Below are 18,959 nucleotides of genomic sequence, written 5' to 3'. Positions count from 1 at the left end.
ATATGTAATACCTTAATCAATAAAGAAAAAATAATTATAGAACATAAAAAAATGGAATTGAGGGAGGACCTCAAACCCAAAACTTTAGCATAACCATGCCAAATTCCAATAAAAGTCCAATGCGCTGGCCATTTTGCCACAGAACCAGTTACTGAACTTAATCCTTGCTAACCTTTCTGTCTGAAACCACACTTCTAGCTCTCTCCTAGGTGTGGTGCTGGGCCTTTGCCGAATGGTGCCGGGTCTAAACGCGGACTCCGATTCTCCGCCAATGTGGCAGGTGGGGGGTGCTCTCCCATAGAACCGAATGCCGGAGGATTGGGAGTTCGGGGCCCAGGCAGAGCCCGCCAGTCTCTTACCGGTCCTGGGTGCGGGGGTGGGGTGGGGGTGGTGGTGGTGGTTGGGGGGTTGGGGGGGGTGGAGAGAGAAGACAGCACGGGTCTCTGCGGCACGGACTACAACTCCCAGAATGCCACGGGAGGCGTCACTTCGGACCGTCGCGCGCGCAGGGCGGGCTGGGCCAGGTGGCGTGGAGCGCGCTGGGACTGCCCTGCGCCTCTCGCTCTGCGGCTCGCGTTGTTGCCGGCCGGCGCAGCCGGTTTGGGCTGCTGGAGGCAGGACGGGGGAGGAGCGCCGCGGGCGGGCGGTGCTGAGCGGCGGGAGGGACTGTCCGGGCCATGCAGGGCGCAGAGCTGGCGAAGGGATCTTGAGACCCGGCTCTGCGCGCTCAGGGGCGGCTGACGCCCCCCGCGCTCCCCACTCCGCTGCCGCTGCCGGGCCGCATCTGGACGGGGCGCCGCGCGGCGGGGCCGACGCTGGGTGAGCATAGACCAGGCGAATGGGTCCCTGGGCGGGGGAATGTGCCCGGCCCGTCGGAGGCAGGTGTGACGGTGCCGGCCTCGGGTGAGGGGCGCGCCCTGCTGCTGTCTCCTTGCCGGCAGCTCTGCTGCTACCCTGGCTCTTTAAGGGCCAGGGCTGTATGCAGTGACCGACCTGGGATAGGGGCCCGAGGCACTAGGCATCCCCTTCTCTCCACATTCCATCTCCAGCCTTCCGGGACGGTCTCTCCTACCCTTGGCTCCGGCGGCTCTGGAAGGCCAGAGTCTGAGGACCTTGGAGATAGATCCTGGCTTTGGAGTTGGGGTCGCTAGTTCGGTACTACCGGCTTTTTCTTTCCGCGTGAAGGAGCGGGAGGTGGTCTGTAAGAGCTCCCTGTGGTCCAGACCATGTCCTCATTCCGGCTCGGAGGCTCTCCGGCTACATTACAGCCGTGACCTTCACCCCCTCCCCAGGAACAGGACCTGAAGGAAAACTCAGCCCTACCTGCCGCGCTCTTGAGCAGATCCGTGAAGAGCCAGGAATAGAACCCAAGCGCGCTAATCTCAGCCCAGCCAGGTTTCCCCCTCCCCCTGTGCCCAGTCCCCCAGTATTCATCCGAGTGGCTTGCTGAGTGTGTGTGTGGCGGTGCCTTCAAGGCCCTCTTCCTCTCAATCATCTTTTCCTTTTGGGCGATCACCTCTCAGGCACCTCCGGACTCTACCCCGTTTGCTCTGTCGCCCCCTATGGGCCAGCAGAGGCAAGGCGCTGCCTGAGCCTCTGGGCAGGGACGGGGCTAGGGCCCCTTCCCAGGAAGCTGCCCCTCTGGGTGTCGTGGCTTGGCCTGGTCATCCACACACCTGCCCAGGTTTTTGGGTATGGAGTCGAGCCAGAGGTGTTTACGTTAGTACCCCTCTCCAAGCCATTTTGGTTAGGGACCCTAGATGGAGAGTGGACTGTCCTATTTTGGCGGGAAAGGTTTTTGAGGGCAGGTCCCACTACACCCATTGCACAGAGGGGGAAACTAAGTCCTAAAGTAGGAAAGGGACTTGCCCAAGGTCACTCGGAAAATTATGGGCAGAGATGGGACAAGGGCGCTAGCACCTAGACTCCTGCCTATCACTTCTGGAATGCCTCACCTCTCCTCCAATGCCTCTAGCCTGCCCCTTCCAGGCAGCCCTCTCACTCGGTATTGCCAAGACACACTACAGGTTGACCCATGGGATCATAGTGGCCTGGCTGACCGGGCCAGGAAGTGGAGAACTTGGACATTTGAATCCACTGACTACCCTGTGCTCACAGGCCACGATGCTGCTCGGGGCGTCTCTCCTGGGAGTGTTGCTATTCTCCAAGCTGGTGCTGAAACTGCCCTGGACTCAGGTGGCGTTTTCCCTGCTGCTCCTCTATCTGGGGTCTGGCGGCTGGCGCTTCGTCCGGATCTTCATCAAGACCATCAGGCGCGATGTTTTGTGAGTACCCGGTTTAGCCCTTCCTGGAGTCTCCCACGCCTCTCTGGGCTCCTCATCCACAAAATTTCCGCAGAACAGACCCGGGGCCTCTACCAGCACAGGGTAGCTGGGCCCCAAAGCAGCAGCCTCTTCTCCACACTCTTTCCCTGGCACTCGTATCTCCATCTCCAAGGTCACAGTCTCCTCCTGGGGAACCTCCATAACTTGGTGCTCCTTAGCCTGGGGCCAACTTGGGGGCCCGGGGCATAGCATGGAACACTGTTAGGGAGAGGTGTTGAGGAGACGTCTGAAAGGGGTCTGTAGTTTGTAACAGGAACCCTGTGGGAAAGGTCCTGTCCTTGGGTTGGCATGAGTCTGAGAGGGCCCCGCGTCAGATATCTGGGAAAACCTGCCCCCCTGAGAATCAGCTGTGCTCCATAGGGATGTCCTGGGCCAGAAACACCCGCTGTTGCCTCCTCTGTGCCAGGTGCGAGGCTCTGGAGCCCAGAGAGGAGCAAGGCAGACCCAGTCCCGGGCCGAGCTTGGACTGGTCTGAGAGAGACTTAGGGGACACAGTAAATCCCTAAGCTGGCAGAGACCCTGGCAGTCTTGCTCACAGTAGTGTCCCAGTGCCCAACACAGTGACTCACACCCAGAACAGGCAGCTCAGCATTTGTCAGTCTGAGTTGATTTCAAAAGGAAAAGAGTGGCCACTGCAGGAAGGGTGGTAGCAGCGGAGAGCTGTGGGAGCGGGGCCGAGAGAGATGGCTTAGGCCAGGGCCTTAGGGAATCAGAGAAGGCCTTCTGGAGGCAAAGTAGTTCTTTCCTTTTTGGAAAAATTTATTTTTATTGATTTCAGAGAGGCAGAGAGAGGGAAAGGGAGATAGAAACATCAATGAGGAAAGAGAATCATTGATTGACTGCTTCCAGCATGCCCCCCACTGGGGATCCAGGCATGTACCCTTGACCGGAATCAAACCGGGGACCCTTCAGTCTGCAGGCTGATGCTCTATCCACTGAGCCAAACTGGCTAGGGCCAAAGTAGCTGTTCTTGAGAGATACCTCAAGGTGGTGGGATCCAGGGATTCCAGGCAGAGGGTAGAGCATCAGCAAGGGCATAGAGGCTGGGAAGCTGGGACAGATCAGGGGCAGAGGTGGCAGGGCCAGGGCAGGAGCGTGGGGTGTGGCCAGGGATTCCACAAACACCTGCTGAACATCTCTGTGCAGGACCCTGAGCAGGGCCCAGAGGACAAGGTGGTGACTAGGCTGGAGCCCTCCCCTTGCTGGGCTCACAGAGAGGAAGACTGGACAGATCGCAAACTCATCCTTTATTGGGCAATGTGGGGGGAGGTAGAGTATGGCCTTGTGGAAGGCCCCGAAAGAGATCTTCCCTTGGGCCCTGGAGCCCAGAATGCGCTGACGGAGCAGCAGACTCAGAGTAGACGGGGATGGCAGTACGGGTTGAACTCTGTAGCCAGAGAGACTGGGCTTCAAATCTCCACCTATGAAGCCAGGGCCAGCCATCTGCTGGCAGAGCCTCAGTTTCCCCCTCCGTACAGGGGAGGGAGTAATTGCCCTGGTCCCTGAACGACATAAGCAGGCTGGTGTGTGTAACAGTGGCCAGCATACAGGTGCTGGACAAGGGGAGTGTTGCAAGTGATGGGGCTCAGGAGCCTTAGGCCCATGGGGCAGCACCCTGGGGCGGGGTGCAGGGACCCCCACTCCCAGCCTCAGCAGTCACAGCTCCCTCGCTGGCCCCCACACAGTGGCGGCCTGGTGCTCCTGAAGGTGAAGGCGAAGGTCCGGCGGTACCTGCGGCAGCGGCGGACAGTGCCCATCTTGTTTGCCTCTACGGTGCAGCGCCACCCTAACAAGACAGCCCTGATCTTTGAGGGCACAGACACACACTGGACCTTCCGCCAGCTGGATGACTTCTCGAGCAGTGTGGCCAACTTCCTGCAAGCCCGGGGCCTGGCCTCCGGCGATGTGGCTGCCCTCTTCATGGAGAACCGCAATGAGTTCGTCGGCCTGTGGCTGGGCATGGCCAAGCTGGGCGTGGAGGCCGCCCTGATCAACACCAACCTGCGGCGGGACGCCCTGCGCCACTGCCTGACCACCTCCCGGGCCCGGGCCCTCATCTTTGGCAGCGAGATGGCCCCAGGTGAGCCCCAAAGAGGCAGGGACAGGCAGGAAGTCTCGTGGGACTTGCACAGACCTCTTCCAGCCCTGGGGGAAGCTGTGTAGCTCAGAGGTTAAGAGCATGAGCCTTAGAATCAGACGACCTGGGCTCTGCCACTGGTAAGCTGGTGATCCTGAGTAAGAGACCAGAGTTCTCTGTGCCTCCGTTTCCTCGCTGTAGTACCTACTCATACTGTTTTCAAGGTAATACTTCACCTGAAGCACTAACAGAGTGGTTGGTGGGAGGTGAGTCCTCAGATTTAATTGGTAACCATTCTTGTGACTAATTAGGCCTCATTTCTTCATCTGTAAAATGCGAACAAGAGTCCATTCTCTGCTGTCCTGGTATGTTAACTGGGTGCTGAGCATGGTACTGTATAAGAGCAGCTCTAATCTTCACAAAGCCTGCTGAGGAAGGGACTTCATCAGCTTGGTAGATGAGGAGACTGAGGTTCATAGTGGTGTGAGGAACTCATGCAACTGGTAAGTGGTGGGACCCAGATTTGATCTGGGCTTGGCCACAGTGTTCCTGTTCTTTCCCCCCACGCTGCTGTGGTTTGTGGAGTAATGGACAGGGAAGGTTATTGAGAAGTTGAAAGGGGAAGAGGACAGATTCAGCAGGGAGAGTGGAGATGTTTGGGCAAAAAAGAGGAAGCCAGAGGAAATGGGGCCAAGTGGGCCAGACCTGGCCCATGCCTAGGGCGGGTGGACATCTGTAATGCCTGGGGGAGCCTGAGAGAAGGCTGTCTGAGAGGCTGGAGGGCTACTAGCCTCTGAGCCCCACTCCTCCCTTCTAACCAGACCCCCACGGACTAGTAAACCTTCATGTGAGATAGAGCTGGCTTCGATTCCCAGCTTCAGCATATTCTAGCTGTGAGCAAGTCCCTCATTCTCAGAGCCTCAATTTCCTCATTTGTAAAATGGGCTGATATTGGTACCTATGTCCTAGGTTGTCTGAGCAGGAGAATGCATACAAAGAGCCCACTGTGTACTTAGCCAGCAGCTAATAGGAGCTGTTGCTCCTATCAGCATCTTTCTTATTATGAGGTCCTGGGTGCTTCTCTCTCCGCCTACCCAGCCAGCCTCCCCGGACAACATGCCCAGCCCTGACATGAGCACAGTTCCTGGGAACACGGTTTCCTGGCCAGCCTGCTGATCTGCCCTGTCTCCTCCGCAGCTGTCTTTGAGATCCATGCCAGCTTGGACCCTTCAATCAGCCTCTTCTGCTCTGGTCCGTGGGATCCCAGCCTAGTGCCTGCCAGCACGGAGCACCTGGACCCCTTGCTGGAAGATGCCCCCAAGCACCTGCCCAGTCGCCCTGACAAGGGCTTCACAGGTGAGTCCCCCACTCCCCACAGAGCGACCCTAAGGTGGCCAAGGACAGATCGCTGGCCTCATGGCCAGAGCCTGTGTTCTGCGTACTTGCTGTGTGACCTGGAGTGAGTGTGTCACCTCCCTTTTCCGTCTGGGAAAATGGGCACAGTAACTCGGGTTACTGTGCAGGTTCAATGAGCTGGTATGTAGGAAAGTGCTAGGCATGGTGTTGAGTACACAGGAGCTCACAAAATCTGATTCTGATTTGTCGAACAAGCCTTCTTGGATGCCTAACATGTGCAGGGTCATGCGGAGCCCAGGAACCTGCTGTTTCTGAGTTTTGTTTGGAGTTGGGCCCGGGGCCTTTAAATATTCATCCAGCACCTGCTCAGTGCAGGCCCCTGTTGAGCTGTGATCCTCCCCTGTACTGGGCTGCCTGTCTCCACCCCCTCTCCTCCAGGCAGCCCCCCAGACCCTCTTGCCTCTCTCTTCTATACTACCTTGTGGAGCCCAGAGCTTGCTATACCTCCTGGTGGCTCAGAGCTTGGACTAGTTCATATTCTGGCTCTGTTGCTTCCCCTGTGTGACCCTGAACACCTGAGCTGCCCCTCTGAGCCTTGGGTTCCTACAGCCATAAAATCGGGGGTGGTAACAGAACCTATTTTGTGTAGTGACTAAGGATTGAAAGAGATGCACTGGGAAGCTAGGGTGTGACAGGAAGGGCTCAGTAATAGGTCATTGTCCTCATTATAGTCATGTAAGCTGCCGTACACAGATCTTATCTCCTGGTGCTTTTGTAAGCCACTTGAGGGCAGGGACTCAGACTGGTTCGGCCTGTTGCCCTCATACAGCAGTTGGCTGGCATTCAGCAGGCACACACGAGCAGGAGATGGTCAACAAGGAACAGGCAGTCACCCCATGGTGTTCCGGACCCCCTGGAGCCTCTAGCCTGGGGGGCTGAGCCTCATACAGAAACTGTAATGTGGCAGTCCCTGGACTGGGCTGCAGGGTGGGAAAAAGAAATGGCCAGTGGTGCAGGAGCGACCTCAGCACCCTGCTTCCTGCAGCTCATGCCTCCCCGCGCTCTAAGACCTCCCCACGCTCTGAGGTGGGCATCACCTCCTTTGGGAAGCCCTCCCTGTTGCCACCTCCCCTCCCTGAAGCCTGGGTCAGGTGCTGCCACTGGGCTTCGACAGGCCCTGTGCTTCCCTTTGTGCTCAGTGTTGGAATGCCTGTCTGCACCTGCCTGTCTCACATGGCTGCAACCTCCACCAGGCCAGAGCCTGTACTCTTCTTGGTCACTGCTGTCTCCCTGGGCCTGGCACAGAATGAGGGCCCAGAAAAACGTTTGCCGATGGAACAGATGCAGGCATTAGAGCAGAGAGTGGTGTCTGGGGTCATCAGAGCCGCCTTCTGGAGGAGGTGTGATGGGAGTGGGCACTGAATGATCACACACACGGGTGTCCGTCTTACTCCGCACTCAGCCCTGTGCTACCTCCTCTTACAGATGCTTATGTGTCTGTTTTCTTCAGATAAGCTCTTCTACATCTACACATCGGGCACCACGGGGCTGCCCAAAGCTGCCATCGTGGTGCACAGCAGGTAAGGGGCAGGTGCCTGGGGGGAGAACCGGGGTGACAGGGCCCAGGAGTCTCCCCTTCTGCCTTCCCAGGGGCCCACTGAGCTCTCCGCCCTCTGCCCTCCCAGGTATTACCGCATGGCTGCCCTGGTGTACTACGGATTTCGCATGCGGCCCGATGACATTGTCTACGACTGCCTCCCACTCTACCACTCCGCAGGTAACGTGGGCCTCTCCCCCGTCCCAGAACCCCTAGGGCAGTGATGGCAAACCTTTTGAGCTCGGCGTGTCAGCATTTTGAAAAACCCTAACTTAACTCTGGTGCTGTGTCACATATAGAAATTTTTTGATATTTGCAACCATAGTAAAACAAAGACTTATATTTTTGATATTTATTTTATATATTTAAATGCCATTTAACAAAGAAAAATCAACCAAAAAAATGAGTTCGCGTGTCACAGGTTTGCCATCACTGCCCTAGGGCCTCAGGAACACTCCCTCTTGGCAGGCAGCATGTTGCAGTTGAAACACATGAGCTTTCAAGTGAAATCAGGGTTCAAATCCAGGTGTGGCCATCGACTGGAGCTCTGAACAAGGATGGCCAAAAACTAAAATAAAAAACAACAACAATAACAAAAACTAAATGGCCACACCAGTCTGATTGCTTGTATGGCCTTGTCCACAGGGCACCTGGGCTGATCTGACTGTTCAGTTTGTTGCCGTGGATATACATGGCCTTGCTGCTTGGTCTTAAGAGCTTAAGGGAAGACAGAGATGGGATAAATATGGTTCCTGTCCTCAAGGTGCTTAGAGTTGGGTGTGTGTTTGGGGCAGGATGAATGATGGGAGCACACCTTCCATGATACAAGAAATAGTGTGGTGAGTACGGGAGGGCCAGGGAACAGGAGCTCAGCTCAAGGGAAGAGCTTGGTCTGGCCAGGAAGGCTTCTTGGAAGAGGTGTACTCAATGCAGGCAGATGTGAGGTGCAGAAGCCAGGCGGGCTAGCTTGGCCGCCCCCCACCCCCAGTTGAAGGGCATCATTACGGTTATAGGAACGGGAACTTAGGGCCAGCTCTGCAGGCTCTGGGGGATGTGTAATTGACCCAGTAGGCACAGGAAAGCCATGGAAGATGTCTGACTAGGGGAGTGATTGTCATTAGTGTTGGAGGGAGAGGACAGGAAAGAGAGAGACCAAAGGTCTGGGTAAGACGAGGCTCTGGAGGGAAGGGTGTCCCACCTCACTGACCTCCAGGGCTCGCTCTGCCTTCAGGAAACATCGTGGGAATCGGGCAGTGCCTGCTCCACGGCATGACAGTGGTTATCCGGAAGAAATTCTCAGCCTCTCGGTTCTGGGATGATTGTATCAAGTACAACTGCACAGTGAGTGAGAGGGAAGGAGATGAGCCATCCCCGTCCCCTCGTGACCCTCCCACCAGCCCCACTCGGGGACCCCTGTCTCACAGCTGAGGCAGCCAGTTGTCCACTGGCAGATGCAGAGATTGAGGCCCAGAGGGAAAGGATTGCCGGTGGGAGGGACAGAGCTAGTAGGGTAGGGGCCTGAGGGGCTGGGAGGCGGGGAGTGAGAGCAACCTCAGAGACCCAGGCTCACCCCAGTGCACCTCCAGATTGTGCAGTACATCGGCGAGCTGTGCCGCTACCTCCTGAACCAGCCGCCGCGGGAGGTGGAGAAGCGGCACCAGGTGCGCATGGCGCTGGGCAACGGCCTCCGACAGTCCATATGGACCGAATTTTCTGGCCGCTTCAACATCCCCCAGGTGGCCGAGTTCTACGGGGCCACTGAGTGCAACTGCAGCCTGGGCAACTTCGACAGCCAGGTACCACTCAGGTTGGGGACGTGGATGGATCACGAAGGCACTGGCAGCAGAAGGGAGGGCAGAGTTCCAGCGAGGGAGCGGGTGCTGGAGTGTCCCCCACCCACATGGCCCAGTTTTGGGCGCATGGGGAGAGCCCAGGCCCAAGTCTTGGCCTTTGCAGGTGGGAGCCTGTGGCTTCAACAGCCGCATCCTGTCCTTCGTGTACCCCATCCGGCTGGTACGTGTCAACGAGGACACCATGGAGCTGATCCGGGGGCCCAATGGTGTCTGCCTTCCCTGCCAGCCAGGTCTGCCCTGGGGTTGGAATTGGGGGTCAGAGGGGAGGGATTGGCCCAGGAGGAAGACAGGACAGGTGGGTGGGTGGTAACCCTGTTCTGACCAGTGGCCGTCAGTCAGTTCTCTTAGTCGTTTATTCCCTCAGTTCATCTATTCTCTTTAGTGTTGAGGACCCTGGGTCCAGGCCGCCTGGGATGATCCTAGCTCAGCCCCTTAGCTCTGGGCCCGAGTCCCCCCACCTTGGAATGGGGCTGATGGCAGCACTGCCTCATGGGGTGGCCCAGAGGATCGTGTGGTGCAGAACATGCAGCTCTTTGAGCTGAGCCAGGAGCCCAGGGAAGGCTGCTTTGGCCAGACTGTCCGTGTAAGGTTCAGCCACCCTTTCATCTATTTGTTCATGTTTCCATTGGCTCAGGTGACCAGACATCACCGAGTGCCTACATGTGTCAGGCCTGCCAAGAGAAGCTCCCTGCCCTGGGGGGATAGACTTGGGGGCCGGGGGATGGAATTTCTTTGGGAAGCAGTGTGACCAGAGGTCAGATCAGCATGTAGGGTGCATTTGGGGGTGGGGGAGCCCAGTGGAAGAGGCCACCGTGGCAAATCTGGCCCCGCCTTCCCGCCCCCAGGTGAGCCAGGCCAGCTGGTGGGCCGCATCATCCAGCAGGACCCCCTGCGGCGCTTCGATGGCTACCTCAACCAGGGCGCCAACAATAAGAAGATCGCCAAAGATGTCTTCAGCAAGGGGGACCAGGCTTACCTCACCGGTGAGTGGCCCCTCTCCCTAGCCCTTCACAGCCCCATCAGAGGGTAGGGATGGAGAGATGAAGGGGTCTTTCCCACCTTCAGAGGACACCTCCCCAGGACTCCCCCAATCCCATCCCCTACAGCCAAGCAAACCCTTGGGATCCAGCGAGGACTCCCTGGCCTAAGCCCTATCTCACACCCCCTTCCTAGGTGATGTACTGGTGATGGATGAGCTGGGCTACCTGTATTTCCGAGACCGCACAGGGGACACGTTCCGCTGGAAAGGCGAGAATGTGTCCACCACGGAGGTGGAGGGCACACTTAGCCGCCTGCTAGACATGGCCGATGTGGCAGTATATGGGGTCGAGGTGCCAGGTATCTTTGTATGGGCTGGTGGGAGATACCAGGTATGTGTGGGGAGGTGCCACCAGGGGGCACTGCCAGCCGCTCACGGTTGACTCCACTACCCGCAGGAACCGAGGGCCGAGCCGGAATGGCTGCTGTGGCTAACCCCACTGGCAGCTGCGACCTGGAGCACTTTGCACAGCTGCTGGAGAAAGAGCTGCCCCTCTATGCCCGTCCCATCTTCCTGCGCCTCATGCCCGAGCTTCACAAAACAGGTTTGTCTCCTCCCCTGTCCGACGTGCAGTTAGCAGGCCTGGGCTCCTTCCGGTTCCTTCTTGAGAGACCTGGGTGGCTGTCACTTGAACTTCACCCACAGCTTAGCCAGGTAGTTGATAAACTGACCTCCCTGTGTACAGGTGAGCAGATGGAGTCTTCAGAGAGAGAAGGTTCATTCATTCACTAATGGAAGAAATGTTAATTGAGCACCAACTATGTGCCAGGCACTGTGCTAGGCCTTGGGGAGATAGGTAGTGATTTCTGACAGGACCTGTGCTTTCTTGGAGCTTCTAGGGCAGCCATGGGCAAACTACGGCCCGCGTTTGAAATGAATAAAACTAAAAAAAAAAAAAAGACCGTACCCTTTTATGTAATGATGTTTACTTTGAATTTATATTAGTTCACACAAACACTCCATCCATGCTTTTGTTCCGCTCCTCCGGTCCAGTTTAAGAACCCATTGTGGCCCTCGAGTCAAAAAGTTTGCCCACACCTGTTCTAGGGCAATAATGGAGACAGCCTTAGGACAAGGAATTCCAAGATTAAGAATGGAATTCAGATCAAACTGACAGAAAAGTGAATGAAGGGGTTTCGGAGGACTAGGAAGCTTCCCTGAGGAGGCGACGTTTAAGCTGAGACCTGATTGAGAGGGAGGACTGTATGAGTGTGGGAGGCATTCTGGGCTCTGGGAACAGCAAGTGTGAAGCCTGAGGCAGGAAGACCTTGGACACTAGCGGAGTATAAGGAGGCCCCCAAAGTTGGAGTCAGTGAGAGGGGTGGGCAGTGGCATGAGGCCGGGAAGAGAGGCTAGCAGGGCTGGGGTGGGGGCAGGAGGAAGCCACAGAATTGGTTGAGCAGGGTAGTAGTTGGTCAGATTCGTGTTCTTCAAAGCCCTCTTGCTGCTGCATGGAGAGTGGGAGGGTAGCAGGCAGCCAGGGTGGGGCGTGGGGAAATGAGTGCATGGTCATCATCCAGGGAAGAGATGAGTGTGGGTCTACCATCACGTGACAGGGTGGTGCCATTCTTCTGTCGTTGGTACCCTGACGACTCAGGAGTTGCCTGGTGGGCAGGAAGTTCATGGCCAGACCCCCACCCTGCTCTCCTCGGTCCCTGCTGCCGTGCCCTGACTCTCCCCATTCTCGGCCCTTCCCTGGCTGCTCAGCCTCCGGTCTCACTTGCCTGGTCACCTCCCACGTAATCATCATGTCAGCCCTGCTTGATACTCGTAAAAAGGCTGCTGCCACTTCCACTATTTCAGAGATGTGACAGTCTGAAACGTGCATCTTAGAATCCACAGACTTCGGAAGGACACTCAGGTTGATGAGCAGATTAAATGCCATTGCACTGTACGTGGGAGGTGCTCAGCTCAAAGGAGCCTTCACAGAGACCCAAGTTCTGCTCCCTCTCCGTCACTCAGTATGTGGCTGTGAACAGACAGCTTCCCTATTTGGGTCTCAGTTTCCCCTTTTGTAAAAAGGAGGTGGGTGATGCAGGGCTGCTCTGAGAAACAGGACATAACGGAGTGGATGGAGCCTTCTCTGCAAACTCTAGCCTGGGTGTAACTCCAGCGATGGGGCCAAGGGCATTGCTGACTCCGTAGCCCCAGTAAGACTGCGCCGGGGAGCTTTCCTGAACTCTGCTAGAGCTGGTTAGGCAACCCTGCTCTGCCTCGGCAGGGCCTGCAAACCCCTGGGGAAACGCACCCCAGGAAAAGGGAACCGAATGAGCAAAGGTCTGGAGGTGGGACCCTTTCCTATGTGCCCTTTCCTATGTCTCCGGTCTTCCTCTGTGCATCTTCAACTCTGGTGGGTGGGTTCCCGGGAGCTCAGCCCCTGCCTGCACCCTCTGACTCTCCTTCCCCGTCATCTGCTCCCTCAGGGACGTTTAAGTTACAGAAGACAGAGCTGCGGAAGGAGGGCTTTGACCCTGCCACCGTGAAAGACCCGCTGTTCTACCTGGATGCCCGGAAGGGCCGCTATCTACCGCTGGACCAAGAGGCCTACACCCGAATCCAGGCTGGCGTGGAGAAGCTGTGATTTGCCCTGAGTCCCTCTCAGGGCCAGCAGATACTGGATCCAGAGCCCCAGCTCACACCCCAGAGGGGTCCTGGGTTACGCCAGACCAAAGCAAGCAGGGCCCAGCACCTCAACTGTGAGGTGCTGGCCGCCTCCCCCTTCAAACTGCCAAGTGACTCACTGCCGCCTCCCCCTCCCCCAGGCTTTCTGTGAAAGCCTCATGCCCCTGTATGTCTTCGAGGCCGGGCAGGGCTCCAGGCTGAGACTGACGGCCCCTCAGGATGATGTCTTGGTCAGGTCAGGGGGAGGGGAGGGTCGCCAAGCGCTCCTCAGAGAGCCAGGGAGTTTGTCAATGGGACCAGGGCATAAGCCCCCAGACTCAGGAAGCCAGTAGAGTGGGCAGAGGCAAAAGTGCCCGTCGATCAGCTGGTTGAAGAGGATCCTGCCCCGCTGCGGCTCTAGTGTGAGACTCCGCTCTGCCTGCGCCTCCAGGAGGACGGGAGAGGACCCCGACCTGCAGCAGGCCGCCCGACTGCACATCCTCCCTCCTACCCTCTCCCTGGTGGGTGGCTGCCTGGCTGTCCCTCAGGCAGGGCCTTTCTGTCTGGGTCTGTCCATGTCACCTCCATCTCAGTCCGGACCTGGCTTTGAGAGGAGGGATGGGGGCACTCAAGGGCCAATAAACTCTGCCTTGACTCCCCCAGCTTGTGTGCATGCCACCTGAGCTCACCCCAGCCTACTCAGGCCCCCCTGCTCCCCCTCTGGCCCCTTCTCTCAGTCACCCATCTATTCACTCATTTGGACTTAGGGCAGGTGAGATGCTACAGCCCCATATTTCAGCGCCCACCTGAGTCTTGGGCAAGTGACTCAGTCTTATCAGTGAAATGGAATAAGGAGGATTCAGAGAACTGAAGGTACCCATTATGAGGCAAGGGCTGCTCAGAGGCTTGGAAAGAGAAAACCTAACCCAGAGCAGGGTCCCACCTCCAGGCCTTTGCTCATTCGGTTCCCTTTTCCTGGGGTGCGTTTCCCCAGGGGTTTGCAGGCCCTGCCCAGGCAGAGCAGAGTTCAGGAAAGCTCCCCGGAGCAGTCTTACTGGGGCTACGGAGTCAGCAATGCCCTTGGCCCCATCGCTGGAGTTACACCCAGGCTAGAAACGCAAGGCCTGATGGGAAAGGAGTCCGACCCAGCCCAGGGCATTAGGCACTGCATCCCTGGTTTTTGTCTTCACTGTGTCACTTGGCTGAGGTCACATAGCCAGTAGTGGGGGCTGGAATGTAAACCACAGGCCAGGGGGCCCTTCCCACTGCTCCACCCACCTCCGGGTGCAGAAGACAACAGGGAAGCCAGAGCATTCCCATTCCACACATGCCTGCGGAGCCGGCTGTGGGCCACACCCTAGGCCAGCAGCTGACAGTGCAGGGGGAGGGTGGCCAGGAGAATATGGGTTGCCTCCTGGGGAAGTGACCTTTGAAGAGGAGTCTGGTGCTTCTCTTGGGGGCAAATGGTGGGGGCCGTGTGGCAGTTGGCCCCTTGGAAAGCGATGCCAAGTGGTGTTGGGCAGGGGGAGGAGGCGTGCGGGCTGTGGCAGGCATGGCTGCAGTGCCCTAGTGTGACCAGCAGGGGGAGTGCAGAGACTGCAGAATCCCTCCAGGCCCTCAGCCCAGACAAGTAGGAAGCAGGGATTGAGTCCTCTCCTCATCCCACCCCCCAACCCAACCGCCCCCCCCCCTCCAGGCAAGTACCCATCCCAGAAACCCCTGCGGTGGGCTTGTGAGGCTTCTAAGCGGCTGGGCTTGCCTGAGAGCACGGCCTTGTATCTTCTTTTCATATATATGTATATTTATTTATTTTTTTAATATATATTTTATTGATTTTTTATAGAGAGGAAGGGAAAGGGATAGAGAGTTAGAAACATCGATGAGAGAGAAACATCAATCAGCTGCCTCCTGCACACCCCCTACTGGGGATGTGCCCGCAACCAAGGTACATGCCCTTGATCAGAATCAAACCTGGGACCCTTCAGTCCCCAGGCCGACGCTCTATCCACTGAGCCAAACCGGTTAGGGCTGTATATTTATTTTTTTTATTGATTTGATAGAAACATCCATTGGTTGCCTCTCATACGTACCCCAATCGGGTCAAACCCACAACCGGGTATATGCCCCGATGGGGAATCGAACCCGAAACCTTTCAGTGTACAGGACTATATGGCCTTGTAGCTTTAACCCTCAGCGATGCGTGCCCTCCAACGGAAGGAGCTTAAGCCTTTCTCCAGATTGAACACAGCCACCAAAGGCAGCTCCAGCTCGGAGGCCAGACAGGCCTACGTTCAGGTCCAGTCCGTTAGTCAGGCTCAGCCTCAGTTTCCTCTCCTGTAGGAATCTACATTGTGGTCTTTGTGAACATGCATGGAAATCTCTTAGCACGGGGTCTGGTGCTGATAGCTGCTCAGTGTATGACAGTTAAAAAGGGATATACACTGAGTGGCCAGATTATTATGACCACCTGACATTTGTAGGTAAATTAGCTATAATTTTGCGCTGAAGTTGCTAGAGGGCCAGACCATATAAATAGGGAAGCAGGTTGTTTACCACGATAGTAGAAGTGATTTTTTTCTGAATATATGGGTAAATAATGTGATTTAACAGCCTTTGAATGTAGGATATATATATATCCCCATCAGCACTTCGTTGGGCCACCTTTTGCCTTCAACACTGCGGCGATTCTTCTTAGTGTTGACTCCACGAGATGTTGAAAGGTGATGCGAGGAATCTGACACCATGCCTGATGAATAGCACTGTCCGGTTCTGTGAGATTTGATGGTTGTGGAACCAGCTGCTTGATGGCTCTTTTAACTTCGTCCCACAAATGCTCAATTGGATTGAGATCTGGTGATTGTGGGGACCACCTAAGCAAGGTAAAGTCTCCCTCATGTTCTTGAAACCACTCCTGCACAATACAGCACCGTGGCATGGCGCATGTCTTGTTGGAAGAAGCCACCTCCATTGGGATACGCCATCAACATGACAGGATGAACTTGATCAGCAATGATACTTAGGTATGTTGTGCTATTCAGAGGTTGTTCCACACGAATTAAAGGGCCCAAATCATGCCAGGAAAACATGCCCAAACCATACCACTGCCCCCACCAGCTTGAAGGGTTGTACTCATGCATGTGGGGTGCATGCTTTCATGCTGTTTCTGCCAAATTCTCACTCTGCATGATGCAACTGGAAACATGATTCATCGGACCACATTCATTGCTCGACTGTCCAATCCTTGTGTTCCTGTGCGAATTGGAGACGTTTTATCTTGGTAACTGCAGACAGCAAAGGTGTTCGAACAGGCCTTCGGCTTCCATATCCCCTACGATGCAGTGTACGACTAATTTGCCTACAAACGTCAGGTGGTCATAATAATCTGGCCACTCAGTGTGTGTGTATATATATATATATATATATATATATATATATATATACCCCACATTCAAAGGCTGTTAAATCACATGGTTTACCCATATCTTCAGAAAAAAAATCACTTCTGTTGTGGTCAACAACCTGCTTCCCTATTTATAATGATCTGGCCCTCTAGCAATTTCAGCGCGAAATTATAGCTAATTTGCCTACAAACGTCAGGTGGTCATAATAATCTGGCCACTTAGTGTATGATCAGGTGTTAAGACCCCAGACTAGGCCTAAATTTCCCACTTCCATATCAGCCCCTCCATGAAGGGGTGGGACTGGTGGGCCTCTGGGCCTTGCAGCCTCATGCACACATGGCTGTGTGAGATGTCTCTGTGCACACAGTATGTGCTTGTGAAGTTAATGATAGTGTCTATTGGGCATTTCCTGACATTTATATAGTGCTTCACAGTTTACAGAGCACCAAGTAATTTCATCTATGGAGCAGATTCTAAAGGAGTTTGTGCAGAGGGTGGGGTGGGGGTGAGGGAGCCCAGGGTGAGCAAGATAGAGACCCAGGCCCAGGCAAGGCAGAGGAGACTGGCAGTAAAGCAGCAAAGGGTATGTGCTTAGCTGACCTAATCTGGCTTCCTGACAGCACAAGAGTGGGGGGGCGGGGTGGGGTAGGTGGGGGCGTGTTTCCAGGTCAGGGAGACTTTTCAAAAAAGAGCTCCATGCCGTAACCGGTTTGGCTCAGTGGATAGAGCGTCGGTCTGTGGACTGAAAGGTCCCAGGTTCGATTCCGGTCAAGGGCATGTACCTTGGTTGCGGGCACATCTCCAGTAGGGAGTGTGCAGGAGGCAGCTGATCGATGTTTCTCTCTCATCCATGTTTCTAACTCTCTATCCCTCTCCCTTCCTCTCTGTAAAAAATCAATAAAATATATTTAAAAAAAAAAAAAAAAAAAAAGAGCTCCAAGAATCAGAGGGGAAGTGTGTTCTGAACAGAAGGAGCAGCAAAATGTAAAGGCCTGGAGTGAAGTGCAGTTTGGCTACGGGGGATGAAGGGGGTAAAGTTGAGGCAAGATCTGAAAATGTGTGCCTTGTGGGCACTAGTAATGGCACACCTCCAGCACCTGGGAGCCCGCAGGAGGTGCTAGTAGCAGTCAAACCCCTTCCTTAGGCTGATAGCCACCGCATGGGGAACTCTCCCTGTGTGCCAGGAATTGTGCAAAGTGCTTCCTGCGCCTTACTTCATTAAACCCATTACAATGCAGCTGCTATTTTGATGCTCAGAGAGTCCAAGTCTCTCCATTAACTACGGAGCCTGTGAAGGGTGGCGCCGGGAGGCAAGGCCCCATTCTGGGAGCCTCAGTGTCCCCATCTGCAGCCTGCGCCCGGGAGGCCTGCCTCCAGCGACCCCGGAGGTCCTACCGCCCTCGGGACAGGCAAGTGGCCGCCCAAGCCAGTGCGTGGCCTCTCACTTTCAATTCCTGGGAAGAAGGTTAAATACCTCGGAGGGGCCCATTGAAGCGGCGGCAAAGGAGGGGGCGACCGAGTGACTTTCAAAGGGATCTGAATGAGCGGCTGGCCCTCACCCCGAGGAGGGGCCCTGCTTCCTCCCCGACTAATGATATTCTGGGCTCAGCCCTGGGCTTTGGCGGCAGTTTAACCCGAGCCCGGGTGGATTTCTTTCTCACTGATCTCAGCTTGACACCCAATTAGCACAAGAATGGGAGGAGGAAGCCGGCGAAAGGCGCCTCCCAGCCTCCCCGGTCGCACGAGGGGAGCAGGCGGGAAGACAAAGGGCAGCGGGCAGGGGGGCACCCGCGCCCTCGCCTCTCCCGCAGACCCCGCCATTGTCTCCCTAGCAGCTTCTGAAGGGATGGAGGCCGACGCCCGGGCTGGCCGGCTTGCTGGAGAGGACTGGGGATGGGGCCCTGGGGGAGCTGGGCCCAACCAGAGAGAGGTTCAGGGAGGAGGGGCAGGGATCCTGAAGCACAGCAGCCTGGGGTGAGGCCTGACATTTAGGGGTCCCAGGGGCAAGCCACTGGTTCTGAGCCTCAGCTTTTCTCATTTGAAAAAGGGGGATTGCCCTGGCCAGTTAGGGCATCGTCCGGACACGCCAGGGGTTTGGGTTTGATCTCCCATCAGGGCACATGCAGGAATCAAACTAACGAAGGCATCAGTAAGTGGAACAACAAATCAACGTTTATTTCCTCCTTCCTCTCTCTAAAATCAATACATTTTTTTTTTTCCAGAAAATGGGGGTAATAGTCCCTGTGAGTAATCAACCTGGTAATTCATGCCCCTGGCAGGTGCAAAGGGCACGGAGTGGAGTCGGCTCAGGAGCAGAGTGAGTCCCAGGCGTTCACAGAATGGCTGCTTTACCCAGAAGGTGGCTCCCAGTCTCTCTGCGAGGAGAAACTGGTGGACCCCTGCCTCCTGCGGGGGGAAGGATTCCCACTCCTCCAGGAGGGAGGGAATGCCTCTGGCTTTCCCATGCACCTTCTCCCTCCCCACCCCCAACCCCACCTCCCACAACTCCTTTGGATTTGGGTTTAGAAGTGACCTCCAGGGCTGGATTAGGGGCCTCCTCCTGCTCCTACAGTGTCCCCCCTACCTCGTGTTTCCCCTTCATAACACTGATTGCACTGTGTGGTCCATTTCTGGTTTTTAAAAATATATTTTTATTGACTTCAGAGAGGAAGGGAAAGGAGAGAGAAATA

The 18,959-nt window shown here is 55.9% G+C and overlaps 1 protein-coding gene across 4 annotated transcripts; it reads left to right on the top strand.

The window, feature by feature from the left end:
* The first annotated feature begins 552 nt into the window (after positions 1-552).
* On the top strand, positions 553-15,573 carry SLC27A4 (solute carrier family 27 member 4). 4 transcript variants are annotated; one of them, XM_036329496.1, is made up of 13 exons: positions 553-819; positions 2,119-2,285; positions 4,031-4,425; positions 5,620-5,778; positions 7,289-7,358; positions 7,464-7,555; positions 8,607-8,716; positions 8,962-9,171; positions 9,332-9,458; positions 10,074-10,211; positions 10,402-10,566; positions 10,665-10,811; positions 15,514-15,573. In XM_036329496.1, exons 2-13 carry the CDS (start codon positions 2,125-2,127, stop codon positions 15,561-15,563), a joined length of 1,824 nt encoding a protein of 607 aa, XP_036185389.1. In that variant the 5' UTR covers positions 553-819; positions 2,119-2,124; the 3' UTR covers positions 15,564-15,573. The 4 variants fall into 4 exon arrangements, with proteins under 4 accessions (XP_036185389.1, XP_036185390.1, XP_036185388.1 ...); XM_036329495.1 differs by lacking the exon at positions 15,514-15,573 and adding an exon at positions 12,691-13,530 and having other exon boundaries at positions 556-834; XM_036329494.1 differs by lacking the exon at positions 15,514-15,573 and adding an exon at positions 12,691-13,530 and having other exon boundaries at positions 557-819.
* Positions 15,574-18,959: the final 3,386 nt, after the last annotated feature.

This window comes from Myotis myotis, unplaced genomic scaffold (assembly GCF_014108235.1).
Source record: "Myotis myotis isolate mMyoMyo1 unplaced genomic scaffold, mMyoMyo1.p scaffold_m19_p_12, whole genome shotgun sequence".
Taxonomy (NCBI): Eukaryota; Metazoa; Chordata; class Mammalia; order Chiroptera; family Vespertilionidae; genus Myotis; species Myotis myotis.
Note: the sequence above shows the minus strand (reverse complement) of the source record. Positions and strands in the feature narration are given on the sequence as shown.